Source organism: Rhinatrema bivittatum, chromosome 8 (genome assembly GCF_901001135.1).
Source record: "Rhinatrema bivittatum chromosome 8, aRhiBiv1.1, whole genome shotgun sequence".
Classification (NCBI taxonomy): Eukaryota; Metazoa; Chordata; class Amphibia; order Gymnophiona; family Rhinatrematidae; genus Rhinatrema; species Rhinatrema bivittatum.
In genome coordinates, this window is record NC_042622.1 from 41506023 (window position 1) to 41531078 (window position 25056).

The 25056-nt window shown below is 44.5% G+C and overlaps 1 protein-coding gene across 2 annotated transcripts in view; it reads left to right on the forward strand.

Annotated features, from left to right (window-relative positions):
* The first annotated feature begins 253 nt into the window (after positions 1-253).
* TNNC2 (troponin C2, fast skeletal type) overlaps positions 254-25056 on the forward strand; it is a 29617-nt gene continuing 4814 nt past the window's right edge. Inside the window, exons 1-4 of one of the 2 annotated variants that reach the window (XM_029612811.1) lie at positions 254-272; positions 22508-22562; positions 24438-24581; positions 24687-24801. In XM_029612811.1, coding sequence (XP_029468671.1) covers positions 270-272; positions 22508-22562; positions 24438-24581; positions 24687-24801 — 317 coding nt within the window. In that variant the 5' untranslated portion in view covers positions 254-269. Of the gene's footprint in view, positions 273-21500; positions 21687-22507; positions 22563-24437; positions 24582-24686; positions 24802-25056 lie in introns of those variants that run through there. The other variant, XM_029612810.1, reaches the window with a different exon arrangement.

A 25056-nucleotide genomic window follows, 5' to 3' on the forward strand; every position in this document is an offset into this window, starting at 1 on the left:
TTCTAAATTTGGTAAAATGCTGCTGCCAGGGATCAGAAAATCTCAGAGATGGATTGGCCGATTGGAGAATTGTATGCGAAGGCATGCCGTCCTGGGTGGGGGGCTGGCACCGGCTGTTGGCTGAGAGGGGCCGGTACAAATTAGAGGGTGCAGATTTTGAGAGGAAGCTTCTCGGTGCCAAGGAGGAGACGCGAGGCAAACCTTCTCCCTGCCTTTTCTTCTTCCCATCTTTCTTTCAGCTCTGCGGGCATTGAGGGTGAACAGCCAACATGGTAAGGACCTTTTCCATTCTGGGTTAGCATACAGCGGCTGTGCTGTGGGGGTCAGGGCCGGGGGGGGGGGGGGGAGAATCCTGCAGGGGATTCAGAGGCTGCTGTCCGCCAGGCAGGAAGTAACCAATGTGCTGGCAGCTCTTTGCTTTTGCTAGACTTTTCCTTTCCTTGGTGGAAAGATAAGCCTGGAGCATCAGATCAGGATCAAACACTTTTGGATGCAGCACCTGGGCCTCAGCTACAAAGTGGGGATTCTCTGGCACAGTGACTGACGGTGCTTCCTGGTCATGCTCCAGCAGCGTCACGGTGGTGGCTTGTAGAAATAAGAACTTTTTACCTTAAAAAAAAGTATATTCAAGCTATTTGGGCTTTTAGCTTTTACGACACATTTCTCTGGCATCTCCTTCCACTGAAAAGAATGGGTGTGTAAAACTACAATGTTTGAATTGCACACATGAGCTCAGCAGTCCAACTCAAAGGTCACGTTTACTCACTTTGGGCCTCATGCACTAAAGGATTTTGCCCATTTTTTTCTGGGAAATTGCTCGGTCCTTCACACCCTTCCTTAACTAGAAATCATTCCCCCCCCCCCCCCCCAGTTACTGCATGAAGGATCTGGTTTATGAAGCTTAAGCTGGGTGCTCTCTGCTGCAGATGCCACCAGAGAGAGACTTCGGCTTTGGCCAGGTAGAAAGAACAGTCCCCAGTTTGGGGGAGAGAGGGGAATTCAGGAGCTTCAATCTCCGCAGGGAGTAAAGAAACCAGATTTTAGAATGACAGCTGCAAGAATAAAAACCTTTCTGCCACTTTTCTTTGGCCCAGGAAAGGAGAGGCTGGGTGCTGCTGGATTGTCACTAAAATGGCCCCTTTTTATAGGATAGCAGCCGACCCCCGTTTCTCATGCATGGGTCTCCTTGGCAGATTCCGTGACCTTTGACTTTTTAAGCATAGCATGAAGCTTGAGGAGGAAGTATTGAAAGGCAGGAGAGTTTGGATTCCAGTGAGGAAGTCTATTCCTTACTGCGAGACAGGTTGGTGAGAGATTAGCACCCATCACATTCTTTCTATATGATTTCTAGGATCGATGTAATAAGGGGCCCTAGCAGGGCGTACATTTTAACCTGCAGGTGTGTGCATACTTTTTGTGTGCGAACTTTGCTGCCAATGTGGCAAGGAGTCTGTGCGCACGTGCAGATGGTGCCCTCTCATGCACATCCCATGCTAATGATGGCATTAGCTATTACCCATCAGACACCGTGAACGTCCCAATGTCAGAAGTAGAGAAAGACGGAACATCTTTCATTAGCTATTACCCATTAATGCAGAGAAGTGCGCTGGCTTACCTCGTGTTTTCTTAACACTGGAAACTTAGCTCCTAGTCTGAGGTGGAGAAAAGATCCCAGGGCTAATGTTAGTCTTTGGGCAGAAGCCAGTGCCCATATAACATGTTTTCTGTGCATAAAATATGATTTATATACACACACACAAAAAATGTTTTCTGTGTTGAAAGCATTTTTGTGCTCAGAGGTTATGTTTAAGTTAGGAGCTGCACAAAGTTGTGCTCCAAATTTAAGTTACTGAGATTTACACACAGACAACATGCACAGAAAATGTGTGCCAAGAAAATATGGTTGATGTGCACAAATCATGATTTTTATGCACTGAGAGCTAACATTGTTTAGTGCATGTATGAGAGACTGCCCGCTGAATTTTAGCATTAGCATAGCATTAACTTACTGCATGGGGAGTTAACATTTTTAGTGCATGTGTTAAGAGATTGCCTGCTGAATTTTAGCACGCTGTTTTAACACACATCTCCCTCTCTGTTCCTACAATGAGTGATACTGAGCAGCAGTGTATGCCCACGCCACAAGCTAACTCCAAACATCTAATCTTTGCAAAGTGACTCGTGGCTTGGGAAGGACACTTTAACTCCACTGTCTGATCAAGAGACTCTGCACATGTCTGCCTTTCTAGCTCTGCCCACAAACTTTGCCCCTTTGAAATGTGATTTGATGGGCTGACTTTGTTTTATAAAAGAATTCCAATGCAGCAGAGTATTTTTTGAACAGCAGAGTGGATTCTGTGCTAAGAGGGAGCTCCCCACCCCCCTCTTCAAATTACTGTACAACCTTTGAAAAGAGGGAAGGGGTAGGGACGTGGGTGCCGAGGGCTTCTGTTTAAAATGAAACAGAATATTTATTTATTTATTTAAGGCTTTTATATACCGACTTTCTTGATACAAATCAAATCAACTCAGTTTACATCGAACTAAGCAGTTAACCATAACCAATTAACAAATAAATAGGGTGTCCCAGAGGCACAAGGAGTATCATTAACACACCAGAAACTATGCAACAGAGATTTTACCCCAAACTCTCTGCATTCACAGAACTCTCAACCCTCTTGCACTGGAAGACGAACACAACTCTCTCAGGTTTGGCTGCATGATCATTCATTCCCAAAGACTTCAGCAGCAGCATCCCTTTGACAATCAGCAGGTCTCCAAAGCACCCAACTTCCACTTACTTGTAACTTAAAAGCTGGCATGCAGGCTATGCACATTCTCCGCTAAAAGCACGTGCAGAGCCTTGCAAGCAAGCTGAGGGCGATAGCGGTTCCATTGGCTTAATGATGCATTTGAGAGTTATCCTTTCTTCATTAAGTCAGTGCAGGTGAGGTTACCTGAATATTAGTCCCTGGGGTATTGATCTGATGTAAGCCATGCACAAACTGGTTGGGTTAAGACTGTGAGAAATGAGCGACGGGGACATTAATGTGGTTTGAAGCTTTGATGAAAGCACAGCTACTCGAAAGATTCCATCCGGTGCTAACTCAACACATTCCCTGTGTAGGCCTAATAAAAAGGCGCTGCTAGCAATTTGTTCACAGACTCTCGGTATTTCTAAGGGCTAACATAGCGACCATGTTCCTTTTACTGAACATTCCAACAAAAGCCAGCAATAAAACAATGCTTAATAATTTCTAAGAGTGCCCTGGGGCTGTGAGACTGAAAGAGTTATTCTGAGCTTACCTACAAAAATAATGCACATATCTCAGAGTATATTATAAATCACTATTTATAATTAGCTGTGTGCTTATCCATGCAAAGATGGACATACAAAAATCCCAGCAGGAAGGAGATAATTTATGTAGAGCTTTGCTGTCCTAGGGTTACTGCATGCAGGATCTCTTTCTGAATGTATTGTCAGGATTATTCATAGAATCTCCCATGTCTTCTCTATGGACATCTGCCTCTGATAAATCCCATATGTCTTCTTTGCAGCTTCGCTCCAGCATAAGGTGTAATGAATGCCGCCCCTCCCCCAATCTTAGTGCCTACAGTACTGATTAAGATCCTGAGAATCTTATTTAGGAAAAGACTGGGTGGTGTATTTTGCAGGGGTTACAGGCGGCACATTAGAAGGAATGCTATGGGCTCCAGGGTTGGAGAATGAGAGAATGCAGCAGCCTTTTCAAAGCAGGCCCTTGTGTCTTTACATTGGATTTGGGGTAATAGAGGTATCTTGGTGCATTCCTAGGGTATGAATTACATCTGAGCTACTGTGCCCCTTGAAAAAGGGCTGTTGAGCAAAAAGCCATCTTTGTGAATCATTTTCTTCCTTCCACCATTACTGCCTTGGAGATGTTTTGAAGGTACATCTTTAATATGATGTCTCTTCCTTTGCACACCTTCCCCTGGAAACTGCCATGATTCCCAACTTAAAATGGCTCAGTGTTTACCAGATTTCTTTCTGGTAGTACAGTAGAGTCCTAGCTTATAGGACAGTGCTGAGGGGAGATGGAAGCTGCAACTGGGATTGACAGCTAACCAATCCTCATAGCATCCTTGGTAATAAATAAAAAAAAGAAAATTGTAGTAGGCTTGGAAGTTATTATTGTGCAGCACCCAGCTATGTTGTATTAATTTCTGAAAAACCTCTCGCTGCTAAGAAGGTTGATGCACCCTTTCTAGATTCATTAGTGTAATAAGCTCTCAGCATGATCTAAGGAACTTGAAAGCAGATGTGAGTCTTGCTACACACAGGCCTGGGCTTTGCTTTGCTGTTTATGCATGGGACATTTATCCTTTTTATAATGATGACAACCTTTTTGGGTATAAAGTTGTTAGGATTTGTGGGTTCGTGGGCCCTGGGCCGAGGTGAGAGATGGTACCGCCCACAGGGAGGAGCCCCGTGAGCCTCACCGTAGGGAGGCGAGGTCTCAGCTGCTAAGTGTGCAGGACAGCAGGTACTGGAGAGAGAGTAGAGAGAGAGGCACTGCCCGCGGAGCAGGGAGTGTAGCAAGAAAGTCACACAGACACAGAGGTGCCACAGGATCTGTGGAGTGGGGTATAACCAGGAGAGAGGATTCCTCTATAGAGATGATACAGTAGTGGTCCTCAGGGCGGGGTACACCGATGAGTGTTCGTTCCTCAGTAGAGAGAATACGGTAATGGTCCGCAAGCGAAGTACTCACAGTGGAAGTAATGATAGTTCCAGAGGGAGCCCCGGGGAACGGGGTAGGCAGCAGTCATAGGCGAAAGGCCTTCCGAGGAGTGGATAGCCAGAGACGGGGAAAGGGCCCCCGAGGAGCGGGTACCCGGGACGTCTCATGCCGAGGAAGCAGGAGCTGGAACGGAAGGTTCGTAGTGAGCGAAGCGGATTCAGCAATGAGGGAACTCATTGCCAAGTCGTAGGCAGGCAGGGCCAGCCGGCTTAAGAGTCCATGGAGAATGACATCATCCGAGGGGGACGCCCCCGAGGTTCCCGCCATGGCATGCATAAGACTGACCCGGAAGCGCTCACGGAGGCCTAAGGAGCTCCGAGGGTAAGATGGTGGTCGGCAGCGTCCACACCGTCCAGGGAGGCCCGGAACAGGGGCGGGAGGGCAGGCCGGCGATAGCTGGCAGAGGCTGCCAGTCTTCCTAGTGGAGTCAGGGCAGTAAAACAAGAGGTGAGCAACAGCAGTCGCAGCCATCTGCGACTGACGGGCATAAGAAAAGTACCACGTGAAAGGCAATTTTCAAAGAAATTTTCACAGATAGAAAGCATTTTAGCCACATTCAGCCACTGCCTTAAAATCGCTGTACCTCGATGGAGTTAGATGTTTGCATGGCGTTGGACAAAGGGGATGGGCTTTCAGCCATATTGAGAGGAGGCACATGCAGACTGGAAGAGGAAATGTGCATGTATAAATGATGCTTTCCAGTCTTTGCTTATGGTTTTCCAAGGAGTCTACCACAGATAAAGCAGATACTAGTGACCCTGGGCAATTTGTACCCGTCCTGTGGCCAAATGCATGCGCACGCTTGCTCTCTTTGAAAATTGATGCAATGCTTACAAAGTAGAAAGCTCATGGAGTGTTTGTCCCAATAAGGATAATTTGGTAATTGCTCCTTTGATTAATAAGTGCAGGAAATGTTATGTAGTGGAAGCTCTTGGTCTTACCAGTGGTGTGATAATGAATACACTGGAAGTTACAATAATTCACCCAAGAGCGGTGGGAAATGCTGGCTAGTCTGGAAAATGGTTGTGGAATGACATCTACCCAGATTTCAGACAGGAATCAATAATGAACTTGCTTTACTCAAAAGTAAAATTAAAGCAAAATAGCTTTAAAATACATTGAAGAACCATTTGCTTCCTAGTGAAGGTTTGACCTCATGGCACTTCCTGGGCCTATGAGTGTATGACTGCCAAGTCCCAGTGTCCCTTTCTACACAGCTGATTCTTCCACTCTGTACCTACAGCAAACTGGCTGGGAAAATTGTCCACTCCTCTGGATGTCATTAGACATTAGACAATGGCCAACAGAACTCTAGCGAGAGGGCCCATCCAAAGCAAGCATGAAGAGGGCAAAATATGTGTCAGCACATGGTCGATGTAAGTAGAGTCTAGTGCTTTCCCGTCTCAAGCCTATATTCAAATAGATCCAAAGTATGTCATCATCAATACTTGGAAGGGTTAATTAAATAGTCCATTGTGCCCCTAAGCTCATCCAGTTTTTTCAGTCTGATCCTTGCAGGATTATGCCACATCCATTGCTGTAATGCCCACACACTATTCAAAGTGGGGAAAACATAAACCTGCACTCCACTTTGGCATCTACATGCTTGCATACTCCAGGCTGGTGCCCACTTTGGCGGGCGCCCACCCTCACCAACAGGTCGATACAGTACAGTGCGCTCCGACGGAGTGCACTGTTAACCTGCTCTTTGACGCGCGTTTTCCCTTACCCCTTATTCAGTAAGGGGCGGAAAACGCGCGTCCAACCCGCGGCACCTAATAGCGCCCTCAACATGCAAATGCATGTTGATGGCCCTATTAGGTATGCCCGCGTGATACAGAAAGTAAAATGTGCAGCCAAGCCGCACATTTTACTTTCAGAAATTAGCGCCAACCCAAAGGCTTTTCTGTGCACCCTCCGACTTAATATCATTGCAATAATAAGTCGGAGGTCCCGAAGAGTAAAAAAAGTTAAAAAAAAAATAAATTTGAATTCGGCCAGCGGCTGTCGGGCCAAAAACTGGATGCTCAATATTGCCGACGTCCGGTTTCCGAGCCCGTGGCTGTCAGCGGGCTCGAGAACTGACGCCAGCAAAATTGAGCGTCGGCTGTCAAACCCGCTGACAGCCGCCGCTCCTGTCAAAAAGGAGGCTCTAGCACCTCCTTTTGCCCGTTTTTACCGCCGGGCCTAATTTAAATACTGAATCGCGCGCACCGGCAAGTGGCTGGTGCGCACGGCAAAAGAGCGGGCGTTTGCCCGCTCTCCCGCGGACTTTACTGTATCGGCCTGCAAGACCTGCACCTTCTTTTACTCAGCTTCCCATGTGCGCTGTCTTTAGGTGGATGATAATTTAAACAAAAGGCAGTCATATGCATGGTCAAAATCTCATGCTGGTCCATCCTATTTCTTTTTACCTTTCACCTCCATGGGTTTTTCCCCTCCAAAGGATAGAATGGAGACAGCTGTCATATATCAAACCAGTCATATCCCCCAAAAATAGATCTTATATTTTATTTGTTAGAGTAGACAAATTCTGCTTTAACAAACCTTCTTATAGCAAATAAATTGACTTTGGGGGGAGTTTGCAATCAAGAGATACCCCTGCATCTAGAGTAGCTAAATGTAGCAAATACAGTTGACACTTGAATAGAGAGACAGGCATTGTAATCAAGTGATACCATGGTAAAGTTATTGTAAATTGCAAATAAAAATAAAACTCAGAACATTAAATAGAAAATTCAAATTTCTAGGAGCCATACTGATCCTGGAGAAAACTCAACTCTTTTCCAGGATTTGAAAGCTTGTACTGGACCAACATAACAATTACCCAAAGGTGTTGTGCACGGGTGTTTGAGACCATATAAATCCCTCCAGGAGATCTCGGAGGAAAGAGCCTATGTGGCATCTGAAGGGCAGACTCAATGTCATCATGAGATAACTCTTATATTATCAGTTATCTTCAAAATATGATTCTAGGAGCCATATGATTCACGACAGCTTAGTCTTATAAACAAAAGAAAAAGGAGATGGTGGCTTCCATATATTTTCCTAGTGCTATACAAATAACATCCATTCCACTATAACACTCCTCTTAAATCTGTTTCTATTTCTCCCTGGAGACAACTAAGCCAAGTAGTTCTCCTCCCTCAAGGAGCACAGTGACTTTTCCCTTTACTTAATTTAATTTCTATTGCATTCCCTCGCTATATAGCTCAGAACAGAATTTAGCAGATTCGTCTTAAGCCATCTGTAAGATATTTGAACCATCCATGCAAATGGCTTGTTACACTGGGACGTACACGAAGCAACAGCTGCAGTCCAATTCCCAAGCAACGATTCCAGGGCTAATTAGGAATACATCCTTTGATGTGCTGGGGGAGTAGGTGTGGTTGAGTGGGTCATGCTGGTATTCAGAGTGCTAAATAAAAAAAAAAAAACCACCAACTCCATTAAAAACGAGATCTATTCATAGCCAAGGAACAGCTGTTGCCGTACGAGCTCTGAGCTGACATTTGAGGCGGGGAGTGGCGGAAGAAGAAAGCAGGGTGGAAATAACCAGGTGCACGATCCGGGCACAGGGAGCTGGCAGGTCCTGCTTTGCAGAGGATGTCGATTCTACGCTTGTGCATATGCCAGGGGTGCGCAAGTACGGGGTGGGGGAAGGCCGGCCTGATCCTGAAGGGGAGGGGGAGAAATGGCTGGCTGTCTGATAAAGACCTATAAACATGGCTGCGCGCTCACTGCAAGCTCAGGAGGCAGGCAGGCAGCAGAGTGACGTCATTGCAAGCCGGCCACGGCTTAAGCCGCATGTCTGGTGCAGTGGGTCCAAGAGAAGAGCCATTGCAGTGAGCTCTTCCCCTGTGGCAGGGTCGGGCGTGGGGAGGATCTGCCTGTGGTAGTCCACTGATCAGGAAGAGCTGCCATCCTTAAAGCCCCAGCCCCGGGAGGAGTTTCTACTGTCACCTGGTCCCTGTTCAGAGAGAGAGAGAAAGAAAGATTGCAGCTACTGCTACCTGCCCAGGGTGGGGGGAGGGGAACAACTCGTGTGGTAAGGGATGGGAATGGGCAGACAGGCCAGGAGGAAGGAGGTGAGAGGGACGAGATGGGGGAGGCAAGTTACAGGTTAGAGAGGAAAATAAAGGCAAAACGTGTTAAACAAAATTAAAAAGATGAGCAAATTAAGAAAAAAAATAGAAAAGAGTACAATAGGATCAATTAGTGAAAACTTTAGCATGTGCCTGTGGTGTGTGGGCTGTCTCTCTCTCTCTCTCTCTCTCTCTAGTCTAGGTTGGCTTGCCAACTTTTCCATAGGCCAGGGCTGGACACTTGAGGACCGGGGTTGGGGTGGGGGAATGGTACCCCCTCATTTGCATCAATTTTAGATCCTGCCAGTGAGCTGCCTAAACAGTGTAACTATGTATCTGCAGAACCACTGGGAGCTGAGGGCTGTGCTGTCCAATCACAGTATGGGGAAGGAGGCAGGGATACAGCACAGCTCTCCTCCCATAGGCTCCGGCCTGCCTCTCTCTTCCTCTAACTAAGAGGCTGTGGGAAAAAGAAGGATCCACCTGCAAAACCGGACATTTAGTGTCCGGTTGGTACTTCTGACTGGACACTGTATAGAATGCCTGAAAACCTGGCTGTCCGGTCCAAAACTGGACGGTTGGCAACCCTAGGTCTGGGTGTGCAGTATGTGTGTTTGTGTTTATCTGGTCTGTGTGTGTTTGGTGTGCTCTGTCTACCTATATCTGGGTGTGCAGTGTCTCTCCTGTGCTTATCTACATGGATATGGTGCGTCTGTCTTGTTTGTCGGTATTTAGATGTGGGTCTCTGTGCAGGTGGGATCTCTTGTGTCTTTCTGGCACCAGGAGCCATATTCACAACTACCTGGGAATTCCCCCCCCTATTTTAATAGACCCTCCCACTCCTCCTGGTCTCATCATTGCAGTAACGGTCCCGAGGCTGGAAGTCATGCTCCAGGGCTCCTTCCAGAAGGACTACTATGTACCCTAAATCTGCCCTGGATTAACCATTAAGCAAAATAAGCACATGCATAAGACACCGAGAGAAGGAGGGCACCACAGAGTGTTGAAAATTTGCATTTTGCCTGTTGCCCCCTAGTTATAAATAACAATTTGCTTATATTGCTTACTGCTATTTAGTGTTAAATACAATTTTTAAAAAAGTTTATATTTAATATGGTTGTGAGGTCTGGCCTGGGGAATGGCCTGGAAGAAAACTGAATTTTGAATCTCTTATTTCACCTTCAGCACTTATTGAGTCTTAATGTCTTGTCAGTTAAGCAATGGAAGGCCTGAGGGAGCACCACTGTTGGGCTGTGCTTAGGCCATCAGTTGATCTTAATCTGGCCCTGCCCTAAATCCGACCACCAGGTGCTGCCCTTAATGATGACCCTGCGGTGGTGCTTTGCCATTGCCTTCTGCAGCCCACAGCACCAGGTCTTCCCTGGCATTCTCCCATGTGGCTAGGTATTAGCTAAGCCCATCCCTGTTTAACTTCCAAAAGCTGACAGGCTCACACTTACTCAGGGTTGTGTTGCTGGGAGTGGCTACTACTACTCTGCGCTACATGGAAGTAGTGGGAGCAAAAACAGTAACAGAAATTTCAGAATGTATTGAACAAACACGTAGGATCCCGAGTGAGTGGGGAGAAGCGGAGAGTGAACATTGGAAATGAAGCAGAGCGTGTGGTATCGTAGTGGGAAAGGAGGAAGAGCAGGTGAGATAGTCCTTGAATCTATTACCTTTCATCACGCTCTACATGTGTTGGGCTGAAGTTAAGAAATGCCAGGTTTGTCTTTGTACTGTCTATGCTAACAACACTTGTTCATGAATTGTTGGTCCTGGCAATGCCTTCTCCATGTATGGGCAAACCACTGGACCCTGACGGTTCCACTGTAATTTGTAACTGCAACTTGCATAGTTGTGGGCCAGCCCAGTGGCTCAGAAGTAAGTGCACCGCCAAATGGAAGGTCTCTGGCTCAGTCCTCGCTTCCTGGGTTGGCTGGGACTGGGGATGCTGAAGTGGCATCCCCTAGGGCAGTGATGGCGAACTCCAGTCCTCGAGTGCCACAAACAGGCCAGGTTTTCAGGATATCCACAATGAATATGCATGAGAAAAATTTGAAAGTACTGTTGCCATTGTATGCAAATCTATGTCATGCATATTCATTGTGGATATCCTGAAAACCTGGCCTGTTTGTGGCACTCAAGGACTGGAGTTTGCCATCCCTGCCCTAGGGGGGAGGGAGTCACAGTCATTGCTCAAGGGTGCCACCAAGTGGCCGGATTCAGGGCCCATGGTTGCAGGGTTCCAGAAGGAGCCGTGGTGCGCAGTTCCTGGCCCAGGACTGCCACGGCAATGACCAGACTTGGTATGTGGAGTGGGAGTGGGGAGGCGGGATATAAAACAGGGAAAAAAAGTCCCCAGTGAATTATGAACGACGGCTCACAGTGCCAGATCCCGGCCCTAGTTCAGCTGGAACTACAAAGAGGCATCACAATAGTGCAATAAATGTGCATGATTGCTAATTCCAGAAACAGCACAGCTGTTATTATTTTCTCATGTTTCCAACACAAAGCAGAGAAGACTCGCCTGAACGAATGTCTTAACCGAGCAGAACCCCCAGCTCTAAGCTACTTCCAAGTGGCGACTCCTTGTGCATTCTTACTGTGAAAAGTGAGATGCTGGGGAATTCTGGCCCTCGAGGAGACAACCATCAAGAAGCACAGACATGCTTCCCTTGGACACATTCTTGATCATATTTCAGTATCAGGATCTCATATCTCTTGGCACAGTTGGTATGGGAGGTTACTTGTGGGTGATTTGCAGAAAACGCATGAGTAGCTGCTCCATCTGTCATTCACTGGCAGCTTTCCTTCTCATTGGGACATAGATTCAGACCACAATTTTTTGGGGGGAAGGGGGGGGGGTTGTATTTTATCTTTCCACATCATGACTTCAGTGTGTACAGTTTGCTTTCTGGTTACTGTTTTACTACTGGAATATCTTGGAAGTCCCCCATTCCCCCTGAAAGCCGGAAGTAGCTGAGGCAAAATGCAGACTTTGGGATTCATCCCCTAATCTGTCCCTTTTATTCTCTTAAAGTATGGAGGCAGAATGTTTAATGGATGTCTGGGGCAGAAGCAACCCTGGGGTGTAAATTCACAGCCCTTCCTCCAGGACCACTCCCTGTGAATCTGGTAAAATCCCCCCCCCCCCCCCGAGTTCATTTCAATATAGTTGGTTAGTGCAGCTACTGCTGTTAACACTAATACATATCCTGGTTCCCTGCCTCCTTGGAAAGTTTTTTTGTAGTCCAGTGGCAAACATTGCCTATCCAGTCATCCATCCCAGAGGTGCTGAATGCATGCCTCTGACATATTTGAAAAGCATGCTACAGTGCTGATTGCATGGAAGGCGCCAGAGTGTTATTGCGGATAGAGATGTGAATCGGAACCAGAATCGGATCCGATTTCAGTTCCGATTCACATCTCTATAAATGTGAATCGGAACCAGAATCGGATCCGATATCAGTTCCGATTCACATCTCTAATTGCGGACAGTAATATTATTACGGTAAATAGGTAATAGATTTTACAGCCTTTAAGGGTATAAGCAACTTGCATTTACTTATTCAATGTACCATATCTAAGTTTAAAATGAGCAATCCCCAAGATCTGCCTCCTCAAGGGAAATATAGCTGATCAGTCACTGGAAAAATGAAACAAGATATGTAATGTACTCGTACTTCTTAATTTCAGTAGTTTAAGGGTCAACACAAAAGTTGTAGGTGGCACCTTTTTATTGGACCAATTTAATCCATCTGTGATGAGCTTTCTATTAAGTTACTCCATAGAAAAGGTATCACCTACAGTTTATTTGCAGACCCTTATTTCTACATATTTTACACTGCAACCAAACTACTGTGCTTAAGTTTAGTACGTAACACTGTAGTGCTCCTAAAATACTCCTCACCAGTCCTCTCTGAGGTGCCTCAGGCTCTGGGTTCTGTTCATCAGCTGATGATGATGTCTGCCCCCCATCTGTTACTCCTCCAGATTAGCACCCACAATGCCTCCACTTCCCTCCCCCCCTCCCCTCCACCTCCATCCCGAGCAGGCAAGTGTACTGGATGTGCTGCTTGGGAAGGAAACTGTAGGGTACACAACACTGCACAGCCTGCAAGATTAGACAGATATTGTGCCTGAAAACCACCACAGAGCATATCATATATACGGTAACATTTATTTATTTTTTTAGATTAAACTGTAACATTTACTTACAGATCATAAGAAATAAAATACAATGCAAATTAGTGTTCACATATGCAGTATAGCCACAAGTAGAAGAGGGAGCGTCCCCAGAAGTGCGCATGACATTCTTTTTTCCCAGGGATGTACACGTTGCACCTGAGAGAGTGCCGTCCAGCTGGTGCATGTTTGCTCCAGCTATTTTCCCTTACTGTGTCCGTCGTGACTGACTCGTTCAGTCCTCTGCCTTTGCACATACCTGTCGCCCTTCCCCGGCCTCACGCCGCTTTCAGTGTCATACAGCACGAATAGCGTAGCTCTTGTGCAAGCTCTCCCCCTTCCCTTCATCTACGTCTGCCACTCTTCCCCCTCCCCGCACCCCCTGCCAGCACTGCATGGCATTGTTTTTATGGAAGCACTGTTTCCTTCATGTACAAGAGGGCTAGCAAGTCACGACAATGCATAGCCCCTGCCCCCGGCAAGATGTCAACTGCTGGTCAGACTTTACTTGCAATTTTTCAGGTAGGGTGAGACCAATAACAACAGGCATCCCACCAAAATCTCTCAGGCATAGACAAACTGACAGACATGTCTAGGACATAAGGCTTTTTCTTGCACAAAGAATGCCTATATATATATATATATATATATATATATATATATATATATATATATATAAGGGAAATAGAATATACTTTTTGAACAGCAGGAGGCGCTGAGGCCCACTATTATCAGCCTGAGGGAAAAAAAAGAAGAAAGACGTCCCCTAACCCTCAACACATGCACATTTTAACCTATGTGAAAAAGATCTTCAGGCCCAAGATCCCATTCAGCACTTAAGATGCTTCAAGGTTTCATCTCATCACTTCCCAATTAACAAAAAATTATGAAGTTTGAAACAGCCGAGAACATATAGCAGAGAAATAAGCAAAGGTTTTGTGAATGAGAAATGGGGAAAGAGAGATGTGCTTGGTTCCTGCATTAGTAGGCAAAGATGAAAAATAAAATTAGAAAAACCCCAGGAGGAAGTAAAAAGCTAAGTGAGCGTCAGATCAGTCCCAGGAATTTGTGGATTTATAATAAGAGAGGGGAGCAGGAAAAAATGCGAAATCTGAAAAGAGCAATTAGATAAACAGCACTGGACAAGACCAAGGGCTTGAGTGAGTTTCAAATCCAGAAGGAAGAAAGTAAAGCTAGAAGATAAAACTGGAAAATGCAGCGTGTGCCAAGTTTCAGAGAACCAGGACAGGATCAGATTGTCAAGGGCCGTTCTGCAGGGCAGGCATTAGAAATTGCTTTATCCTGGGCTGCAGTACTTCCCTCCTACCAGGAGAGGGAGCACATAACATTGGTCAAGGGGCAACACCAACAGCAGAAGCCAATTACCAGTTTAATTAGATTGCAAGAAAGAATAGAAAATAAGAAATAGAAATAAATAGGGTTTGTACAACAATAAACTCCGTTGATAGGAAAGGAGAGGCACCATATCATTCATCAAGAAGGAAACCTCCTGATACAGAAAGTGATTTGTTTTTAAAACATGGACCCATGTCACAGATAGAATGGGGATCTATAATTGCATATCAGAGAAAAGTTATATATCAGATTTTATTTGCATATGAAAATAGTGAAAACCAATTAGACATTGGACCCATGATTATACTAATGGCTCAGTAAGAGGGAATAATTCTGTACATGCCAAGTGAAGCCTATGAACGATGGTTCTTTTATGAAGGCTCTCTATAGGTGATCATTATTTTAACAGATTACAAGTTGTAAATGGGAAAGATTTATTCTTGAATATGTACATATTGTCTCTCCCTTGCTTGGATTCCTTTTCATTATTGCTCAGCGACAAAGTATAATATTTATACAATTCCCAGGATCAATTGACCAGACTTAAACTCCTCCCCCATCTTCTTTCTGAGAGCTATGGGAAGATCAAAGGTTCACTAATATTTATATGATTTCTGAGCCATGCATTCCTCTGTCTGCTGGAATTTTCCTCTTGGGCAAGCTACTCAGGTCCTCTTTTGGTCTCACTTGTCAATCACTCTTTCTTGTGACAGGTCAGACATGTGGTGCCTGCTGCAAAATAAGGGTGTACTTCCATTTACAGTTCTTATCACTTGGGCTGGCAAAGAATCTGGCTTAGCTCTGATTGTTCTAGCTTTCATTATCTGCCCAGCTATCAGAGTCCAGCTCTGCATTGGATGTGGGATGAGCTCATATCAGCTTTCTTGCTATATTATTTCAATTTCACATGCACACAAGCTGCAAGAGCTTTCACAGCCCCTGGGAGGAAGGAAGTCATGGTCATCGTTTAAGGTGACACTTGGGTGGCTGGATTTAGAGCCCGTGATGCAGCGTTGCGGGAGGAGCCCTGGTGCGTAACTCCTGGCCTCAAGGCTATTGCTGCTATAACCAAAGTAGAAACAGTGGATGCAGGGAGGGAGAGGAAAAAATTGGGGAAGGGGGAGGGGGAACATTTATTAAATTAAGGAAAAAGCCGTGAGCAGTTGCAAATAAAGTCTTCTGGTGCCATAATCCCAGCGCTGGTTCTGACTGAGCAGGAAGCAAAAGGAGAAAGAAGGAAATGGCAGGGCCAAAAAAAGGAATTCAAAGATCAAGAGGCTGATGCAATATAAGCACGTTAAAAACGGCGCTCGTATTGAGTGCCCGTTTTCCTAATGCACACCCATCCACCTCTCCTGGGCGCACGATGCAATATGCTAATGAACGGCTGCATTATAAAGGACACGCTAGGGGAAACTGTGCATCCCTAGCGCATCCTTGGCATCAGGCACCCAGGAGACATAGCCATGTGCAGGTTAAGAAAATGAGCGTCCATTTAATCCTGTGGCAGCTAATTGACCGGCACAATATACATGGCCTGGAGCGTGCATATTGTGGGTGTATATTGTGCACCCAGAAATCTATTTTTTATCAGGCAAGCCTTTTTAATTTTACATGGTGCTGCTTTCAGCAGTTCCTCCAACTTAAGATTGCAACGATACTAAGTAGGAGGAACCACAGAAAAGTAGTATTTTTTTGCTCTTAAGTTGAGCCCTTGATGTATGGCAAGACTTAATGCCAGCTCCGGGGCAGGTGTAAAATTTTCTGTGTTAAAAAGTGCACTTTGTGCACACAGCGATTTTTTGCATTGGGGTAATAGCTAATAACCTCATCTACATGGCATTTACATGTGATGAGCGCTATTAGTTATGCGCTTGTTTGAATGTGTTTTGGACGCATTAATCCCATTACTGCATTGGGAGTTATTCTAGTGCATCCAAAATGCATGTCCAACTGTGCATCAAACTGTGCACTAGGTTGAGTGGACTATATTGCATTGGCCCCAATATGTGGTGTTTCGTCCTAGCTTTAATGCCTAAGTGTGATGTGGATGTTTATAATCCTTCTTAGGTTATTGCTTACTGTGCTTTTTGTCCTTCAGGTTTCTTGTTGAGTGATCCCAGTGGGATGTTATCAAATGACTCAACAGAGAGTCTGTCAGGAGCCAATGCTGGCCCTAAACCCATAGTTTGGGAAACAGTGCCCTAGTCTGACACGGTCCATGTTATGAAACTGTTGTCATCCTTCACTCTTCTGCCCATCCATTATCTTCTCTCCCCTCTCTTCCCTTCTCTCTTCTCTCCTCTGGTACTTTTTTTTTTATTATTTCCCCAGTATCAAACGATCTTTCTTCTTTCTCTCTGTGTCCCAGAGTTGCCATGTAGGGACAGAAGAAGATATTATTTTCCCAGTGTCAGCCTCCAGAAAGTCCAGTCCCTCCAGTGCAGGTTAAAAGGGAGATTTGAGACATCTTCCTCTTTCTTCCCTCAAGCCCTCCACTTCTCATTACCTTCTCTCCCTAGCTAGTGTTTGTCCCTTTTTCCTTTGCTCTCTTTCTCTCTCTCTTAGTTTTTGGCCACCCTTATACTTCTCTAGGGACTATTTCTCCATGCGTCGCTCCACCAATCTCTCCCTCTCTTGATGTTCCTGTCCCTTGACTTCCCCTTTTCATTTATTTTCTCTTGCTTTCTCCTATTCTTGTCTTCATTGTCTCACTTGTTCTCCTGAATCCTGTTAATAGTCACATAATGTTTTTGCAATCTGCCCCCTACAACGTTTCATTGTGTTTCATCCGGACTTTCCTTCTCTTCTGACCACAATAAAGTGGATGTGAATAGAAAACGTGAGAATGTGGCCTTCCCTCTGTTCGCTCTGCTTCCCTCTTTTATTTTCTTTCTCTCATTTCCAGCCCATTCTCAGCGTCCTTTCCCTGTCCCACTCTTTCCTTTTCCGTCTCATTCTCTTGCCCTCTTTTCTGTAGTACACTTGCTGATAGTTTTTTTTTCTTCTCTTTTCCATTAGCCGTTCTATTTATTTCCTAGTTTTGAATAGAGTTTCTCTCTATAAAGTGAACACGCGACTTCTTCTCTGATCTTTTCCCCACTTATACCTTGTTATGCTTTCCTTTCCCTGCTCAGTACTCTTGCCTCCCCTTCCTGTCCTTTTCTAGGTCTCCTTTCTTCTTTCCTCCTTCTCCCTGCTTTGTCCTCTTTTCTTCCTTCTTCTCTCCCTTTTGTTCACGTTTTGCACCTCCTTCTACTTCCCTTTCAGTCTCTGCGCTTCCCTAACCTGCTTTGCACTGCCTCTGCTGCATCCTCTGCGCTGCTGCTCGTGTTTCCCTGCTGACCTTGGCAGAAATTGCCAGCTGTCTGTAAATAATCTGATTTAGGTGCTGATGTAGTTTGGGAGGAATGGCCCGTGGGTCACTTACGATGACTTCAGGCCCTTAGAAGGCAGGTAAGGTGGGGAGGAAGGTGGAGTGAGCTGTCTACAGTAAGTCCAGATAAGAAAGGATGGAGACGCTGGTGGTGGTGGTAGATCATTGTTAATGACCCCATGGCCATAAGGTGATATCTTTTTGTTGGACTAATTTAATACATTTCTTGGCAATGTAAAGCATGGCTCTTTACTGGAGGCTTTAACTGATGTATTTTATGACTTATGATTACATCTAGTTTGTGTTGTATTATGTGAATTTTTAATTTGTTGATGTACCATTCTGTACACTGCTTCGTAGCCTGTGGGAAGAGGCAGTTGATAATGAATCTAGAAATTAATATCTTTCAAGAGCTAACACTCCCTTCCTCGGGTCAGAATAGAATGAGTAAAAGATGACATTTGCCAGAAAATAGAAATGAACCATAAGACATTCCAACAATAGTGTGACGGGGACAGGGGCAGAGGTGTTTCATGGGTGATCACAAAATGACAGGCAGTATCATTTTATGGCTCATAATGAGATTAAAACCTAAATCTGAGTTGAATCCTTTCTTTTAAGTTCTGGTGTTGGAGCATTTTAACTTAAAAAGTCTGATTTTTATAACTATCCCCAGGAGGTGCTTTGCCTATCAGTACTCCCACTTCTGAGCTTCGTTGCCATTCTCAGCTATCACAGCTCTTAACCCTGTATGCTGACCATCACCACTCTCTGCTCCGAGCACTTCCTATCATCACTTCCAGCCCTAAGCTCTGTTGCCACTCCCAACCTTAAATGTTACCTATCAGTGCTTGCAGTCCTAAACTCACTCACCAGTCCCAGCTCCAAACTCTTCCTGTCACCACATTTAGACCAGAGCTTTGCTTATCACCATTCCCAGCCATATATGCGATGACCAGCACCATTGCCAGACATCACCTGATCATGACCACTTCCAGCACTGGGCTTTGATCACCATTGCCTTGGAGTGTGGAAATTGGCCCTGTTTTTAAATTGAAGGCTGTCCAGAGATTAAGGACATTATCATTGCTAAATACATTGTAGACCTGATATAACGTGGGTGTTAGGATCTGAAAATGTATTCCTCGTTATAAGTGAGCCTGTGTTATATCAAGCTGTGTTACATCAGATCTACAGTGTAGTATTGATTATGCCCAGGGTGGCTATACCCTATGCACCTGCCCACATTGCTCACAGTTATTAAAAGGTGACTACCACCTGAAGTCTAAAAATTGTTATGGGAGTACCTATGCTACTTAATTATTGAAAGTGATTATCTCCTATAGAGTTTGTCACTATTGGTTACCAAAGGGTCTCTATACCTAATAGCTACTGATTAGTATACACAGGGTTGGTGCTAGTTTTTTGCTGCCCCACCGTTCATTCATTCTCTGTCCTGGGCCCACCAAAAAAAGCCCAGCTCCCTTCAGCAATACAAACTTTAAAAACTGACACCCCACCCCCTACCAATGGCTGGTGCAAGGGTATTAGGTGCCCCAGGCGAACCTTTTAGCCTCGCACAATGCGCCCCCTCCTGACCCATTCCACACACTCAGTAAAAAGTTATGCATTTATATTTTACAAGAAAGATATCAACGTACATTATTCTGAGGTAAAAATATCACTTACATTAAGTTTACATGCACTGCGGTGATGCCAACCAGAAATCTCTCCAAAAAAGACACTTGGAACCCGTATGGTATTAGGCCTATTGGGATGTGTGCTGGGTGTGGGCTTGACCCTCCGAAAGCCCCAAAACACTTCCTATTGGGAAAATGCCTCACCTCAGTCACAAATGCAGAACATAAACCTACCCTCACCAAATACAGAATAGAGCAACCATAAAGTAGAAATACAGGAAGCTCTAGCACCACAAGTATTCAATTCCGCAGGGCCAGCACTGGAGGAGGAGCTGAAGGATGGGTTTCCTCTGCTGTGGCCTCCTGCTTCTGCCACCGGTGGGATTGGGTCCACTGGCGGCACCACGAACCTCCTTCTTCTGCCACTGGTGGGATCGGGTTCACCAGTGGCAACACGGGCCTCCTCTTCTTCTGCCGCTGGTGAGATCGGGGCCACCAGCAGCAACACAGGCCTCTCTCTGCTCCTGATGCTGCCCCACCGGGTGTGCCGCCCTGTGCAATTGCACGGTTTGCACACCCGGTGGTACTGGGCCTGATTATATGTTGTTTACCCCCAATAGCACTACTGATTGATAAAGGGTATCCATCCCTTATGGAGTGGGGTATGGGTGGCTACCCCATAGCACTGGGCAATATTGGTTAATAAAGGGTATCCATCATCTTGGGAATGAGACACTTTTGACCTGTCTAAGGTGCTTCTACCCTGTGGATCTGTAAAAAACTTAAGTAAGTAGTGATTACTGAATTGTAGTCATCCTGTAAAGGTTTACCATTATTGAAGTGTGGCATCTTCATTCATTTGTCCATGGAACTAGCAATTTCTTTTAAATGTGGCAATCATTTGTTGAACATTTAAGGTAATGAACACATTTTCTTCCAATAAGGAAAATTCATATAAGGAACACAACAAATGCCCAGTTTATATATAGTAGTTTAACATTCATTACCTTTATTTTATTTTAACAAACACAAAAATGAGTATTGTTTATTTAGTGGTGATCTCTGCACCCTTCCAGTGAGGCACATTCTTCAGCAGATAAGGGTGCTAGATGCAGGGGTTGGGAGATCGCCCATTAAACTGGGTGGATTCAGGTGCTCCTGGACATTCATCCACTGAGGTGAACAGCTACAGGATGAAAGTACAGGGAGTTCATTTATTGATTTCAATGGGTTCAGGTGCAGAGTTGTCATCTATTTGATCTGAATGTATGCAGATGCTGAATGTTCATCTGAATGGGTGCAGATCTGAATGGGTGCACGTGCTGGATGTCCATCCAGTGATCTGAATGGATGTAGGTTCAGGGTGCTCTTTGACTGAGGTCAATGCAAAATTTGAGTGCCAGAGATTGATCTGATTGGGGAGATGCTTCTAGTAGGTTTTATTTATTAAAAAAGAAAAATAAACTATAGAAAACATGTATTACTGTATTCCCTCCAACATATATTTTTCTCTTATTATCAGGTTAGAGGGATTTGGTATTAAGACATTCCCCTAATTCACTCTTTGTGCAATAATGCCACAAATGCAGCATAATATTATTCAGTGTCTGGCTTATTGCCTTATTTAATGAGGCCAACAGTATTGCAATAGGAAGGAAAGTGAGCAGACTAGATGCCATCACTGTCTATTTATCTCTATATATGTTCATGCAATGTCCATCTGTGGGGAGACAGTAGAGTCAGGATATAGCCTTTATCAACTGCAGTTAGAATTGGATGGTCACCTGCAATATGCAATATAAGATCATAAATATTTATAGGAAAAAGGGACTGTTTCCAGCTGTATAACCTCTCTGCATATGAGTAGACTCAGTTGTCCTTTTCTCCTCAACGTGGTGCTCTAGCAATGGCACTGGGCTTTATAAAGATCCACCTTACCTGGAGGACTCAGATGGTGTAACTTGAGTGCTGTGTGCTATGTTGTCATCATGGCTGCACAGTCTGCAGTTGAGTATATTTAGCTGTGGATCATAAGACAACCCTTTTCCCACTACTAGAAGTTCACTAGCAATGATCTATCTCAAGGAGTAACTCAATCCTATGCCCTGCACCTCTCCCTATAAGGAGACCTGGAGTGTCTGCTAAGAATACCGGCAGATAACTTCAAGGCAGAGCAACCTGCAGCCCAGAGCTTTGGCATAGACAGCGTAGGACACTCTGAGGTGCTGGTGGCCTCAGAAAAGCCAGCATCATGAGTCAGGTTAGTGAATGTGCTGGAGACATGGGGTGCTTGGATATCTCCATGCAGCTTCCATCAGGGATGCATTCAAATCACTAGCTGGTTTCATTTTTTCAGAATGTGGCAAATGCCTATGTGGATTTCCTTTGTTTAAAGCTCCTATCACAAGCCTTTGTGAGCCATGGAGTAACATTCATGGCTGATTTTTTGGCAGAAATAATATTTTAAAACCAGAGCAAGAAATAAAAAGTGATTAGAAGGGCTTTGGGTATGTTGCAGATGCATGGGATAGTCAGAAAGATAATCTTCTGGTTCTTTTAGTTTTTGGAATATGGATTCTTTTCTGCAGCCAACAGAAGGAGAGCGCCTGCAGGGCATTCTAGCCTCAATATCTCTTGGACTTTTCGTGTGCAGGGGGTGTTGCTTTCTGTTCTGGGGTTCATTGATCTTAGGGTTCTCTGGATGCTCCTTGGCTGTGTTTCCTGGAGACAGGTTGGAATAAATACAATGAAGAAAACCCCAGGGACCACGTTGTGATGTTTTTACATCTGACAGACGTGCCTTTCTCTTAGTGGTGAGGCTGGAATTTTATTCTCATCCTCCTTCTTCATGCCCTACCTTACCTTGAAAGAAATTGGAATTAGACAAGACAGCTTATTCCTCTCAAGTTTTCTTCTTTTCAGTGAGAGGCGTGAAAGAGGAGAAAAGGGGAAGAGGGGAGAAGAGAGGCAATTACACTTTTCTTCAGCTTAGGACGTCAGTGGCTTCCTCTCTAGCAGTTCCTGGTGGACATCAAGTTTTTTACGTTTTCGGTTGATGTCTTTGCTTTCTTTCATTTGCAGCCCACAGACCAGCAACAGGACGCCCGGTCCTTCCTCAGCGAGGAGATGATCGCTGGTGAGTTCCCTTTCTCTTCAGGAAATTCTCAAACATTGTAAGAACTGGAATTAAAATGGCCATCCTCTATGAAAAATTCTAATTTGCAGTGAGGATTCATGTAGGTAGGGCTCTGTTATGCAGAAATAACTGATGTGTCTTTTGATTTTTAGAATTAGAAAAGTTAAAAAAAAATCATTATAAATTAAGAGGCCCATGTTTGGCACCATTTGTCCAGCTGGCGCCATTTAATTGGACAAATGGCAGGACTGGAAAATCCTGGTGTGCTAACTGGCCCCGAATTAGCCAGATAACTTTTTATCCAACTAAATAGTTGTCTGGCTAACACGGGGGTGGGGTGGAGATGCTCCAGGGCAGAGGTGGCTTTCTGGCTAATGTAGCTGGATAACTTTAGGACAACTGAGATATGCCCACACCACCGAATTATCTCTTCAAAATTAGCCGAATAAATTAATCCAGCTAACTCTGCTAGCTGTCCAGAGGCTGAATAGGGATCTTTAATTAGAATGCCAGTGGATTTCTCCTTTTTTCTCCTCTGTGAATTTTATTTATTTATTTATTTAACTCTTTTCTATACCGACCTTCATGGTTAAAAAGACCATATCAGATCAGTTTACACAGAACGGGGTAAACTGTAACAGAGAAATTTCATTGAATGTCCCATCTACTGGGTTCTTTCTTAAGGAATAGTATATTGTTTATTGGATGAATGATGAGTTTTACAGGTGGAGAAAGATAGAGATAATGGAGGACTGACATAGTGAGTCTCTGTGTCTGACAGATTGCTCTGTTTTGCTCATTGCACGGAGCCACATTACGTCTCTTCTGTGTGGTCCTGAAAACGTTTGTATAACAACCTCTCTCGATAATTCATATTTTGGCCCTGTAAAAGGTTTCACAGTTTGCAAAGACTCCAGCCTTGAGTCTTTGACACTGTTGCTGTAAGAACTGATCAGCATCAAATCCCAGCCAGAAAGTTCAGTTTCAGGCCTGCCAATAGACTGGAAAGATTAGATTTTGCCTTTATCCTCTGGAATAGCTTTTGTAGTTTATACTGTAACTTTAGGACTATGGTGGGTGAGGGAAAAAGAGCTGACTACTGATCCTTATTGGAATCTGCTGATGGTCACTTTTGGTTCTGTTTCTCAAAACAAAACAAAACAAAAAATCCCACGTCCACTAGTGTAACACATTTCAGTGGAAGATTGAGTTGAGTCCCTATTTACTCTCTACCTCATTAGAGTTTTGAAGTCTTGGCAGATCAGAGTAAAGGTTGTTCAGAACATAGAACCTTGAGTTATCGTACTTTACTATCTACGTCAAGACTCCATCCCATGGACCACAATATACAAGGTCCATCTTTCTGCATATTGAACACCTGACCACATAATTTTATCATTGTGGATTAAGTGTCTTTTCAACAGCAAACAATGTTACTGGCTACAACTGCCAACAAGTGACTGAGGTCGATTGCTATTTATTAATCGCTTGTAGACACCTAAGAAATTTACAACCAACATGTATAGTTAAAACAAAGAATTTAAGAGAACAAAATAAAGATGAAAAATACATAATCCTGGGGCAAATAAACCTTCATATGAATCCTGGCTAAAGTACTTATTCAAAGGCTTGTTTGAAAAGATAATAAGATTTTAACATTGATTTAATAGCCTTTGAAATCTCTGTCAAACAGAGTGCCTCTGGAAGAGCTTTCCACAGATAAATAGTTAAATTATTGTAAAATTCATATATCAAGTCTTCCACATGCTGTTTTTCTAGAATCTTCTCTGCTGGCTTTGGATCATTTGTAAAAAAGCAAACAAGCAAAAAACATCTTGTTTGAAGGTGAAGTTTATGTCTGAATCTTTATTCCAGAGTTCAAGGCCGCCTTTGATATGTTTGACACGGATGGTGGTGGTGACATCAGCACCAAAGAGTTGGGGACAGTGATGAGAATGCTGGGCCAAAGCCCAACCAAGGAAGAGTTGGCTGCCATCATTGAGGAAGTAGATGAAGATGGTGAGCTTTCTTTTTACATGGACGTATTTGTGGAGATACCTGTGGCTATGTTTGCTGTCTGTGGGCCACAAAAAATGTGACCTGAGCTTGATGCCCTTCTTCCAGGTAGCGGTACCATCGACTTTGAAGAGTTCTTGGTCATGATGGTGCGCCAGATGAAAGAGGATGCTCAAGGAAAAACCGAAGATGAGCTGGCAGAATGCTTCCGCATATTTGACAAGTGAGTCCTCCTCATTTATCCCCTTCCTGATTCCATGCTTTCCTGTTATGAAGCAGATGAGTCCCAGCTGTACTGAGACACAATCAACTTCTAATAGTCAGTGAACCAGATGACTTCAGACTGAAGATGGGAATAGAATCAGATAATCTCCCGCATAACCCTCCCCCCACCTCCCCAATCCAGCTGAAGCATGTCTGCATCCAAGAATTTATGAACAAAGCCAGCTGAGAAAGAATTTAACCTGAACTCAAGAAA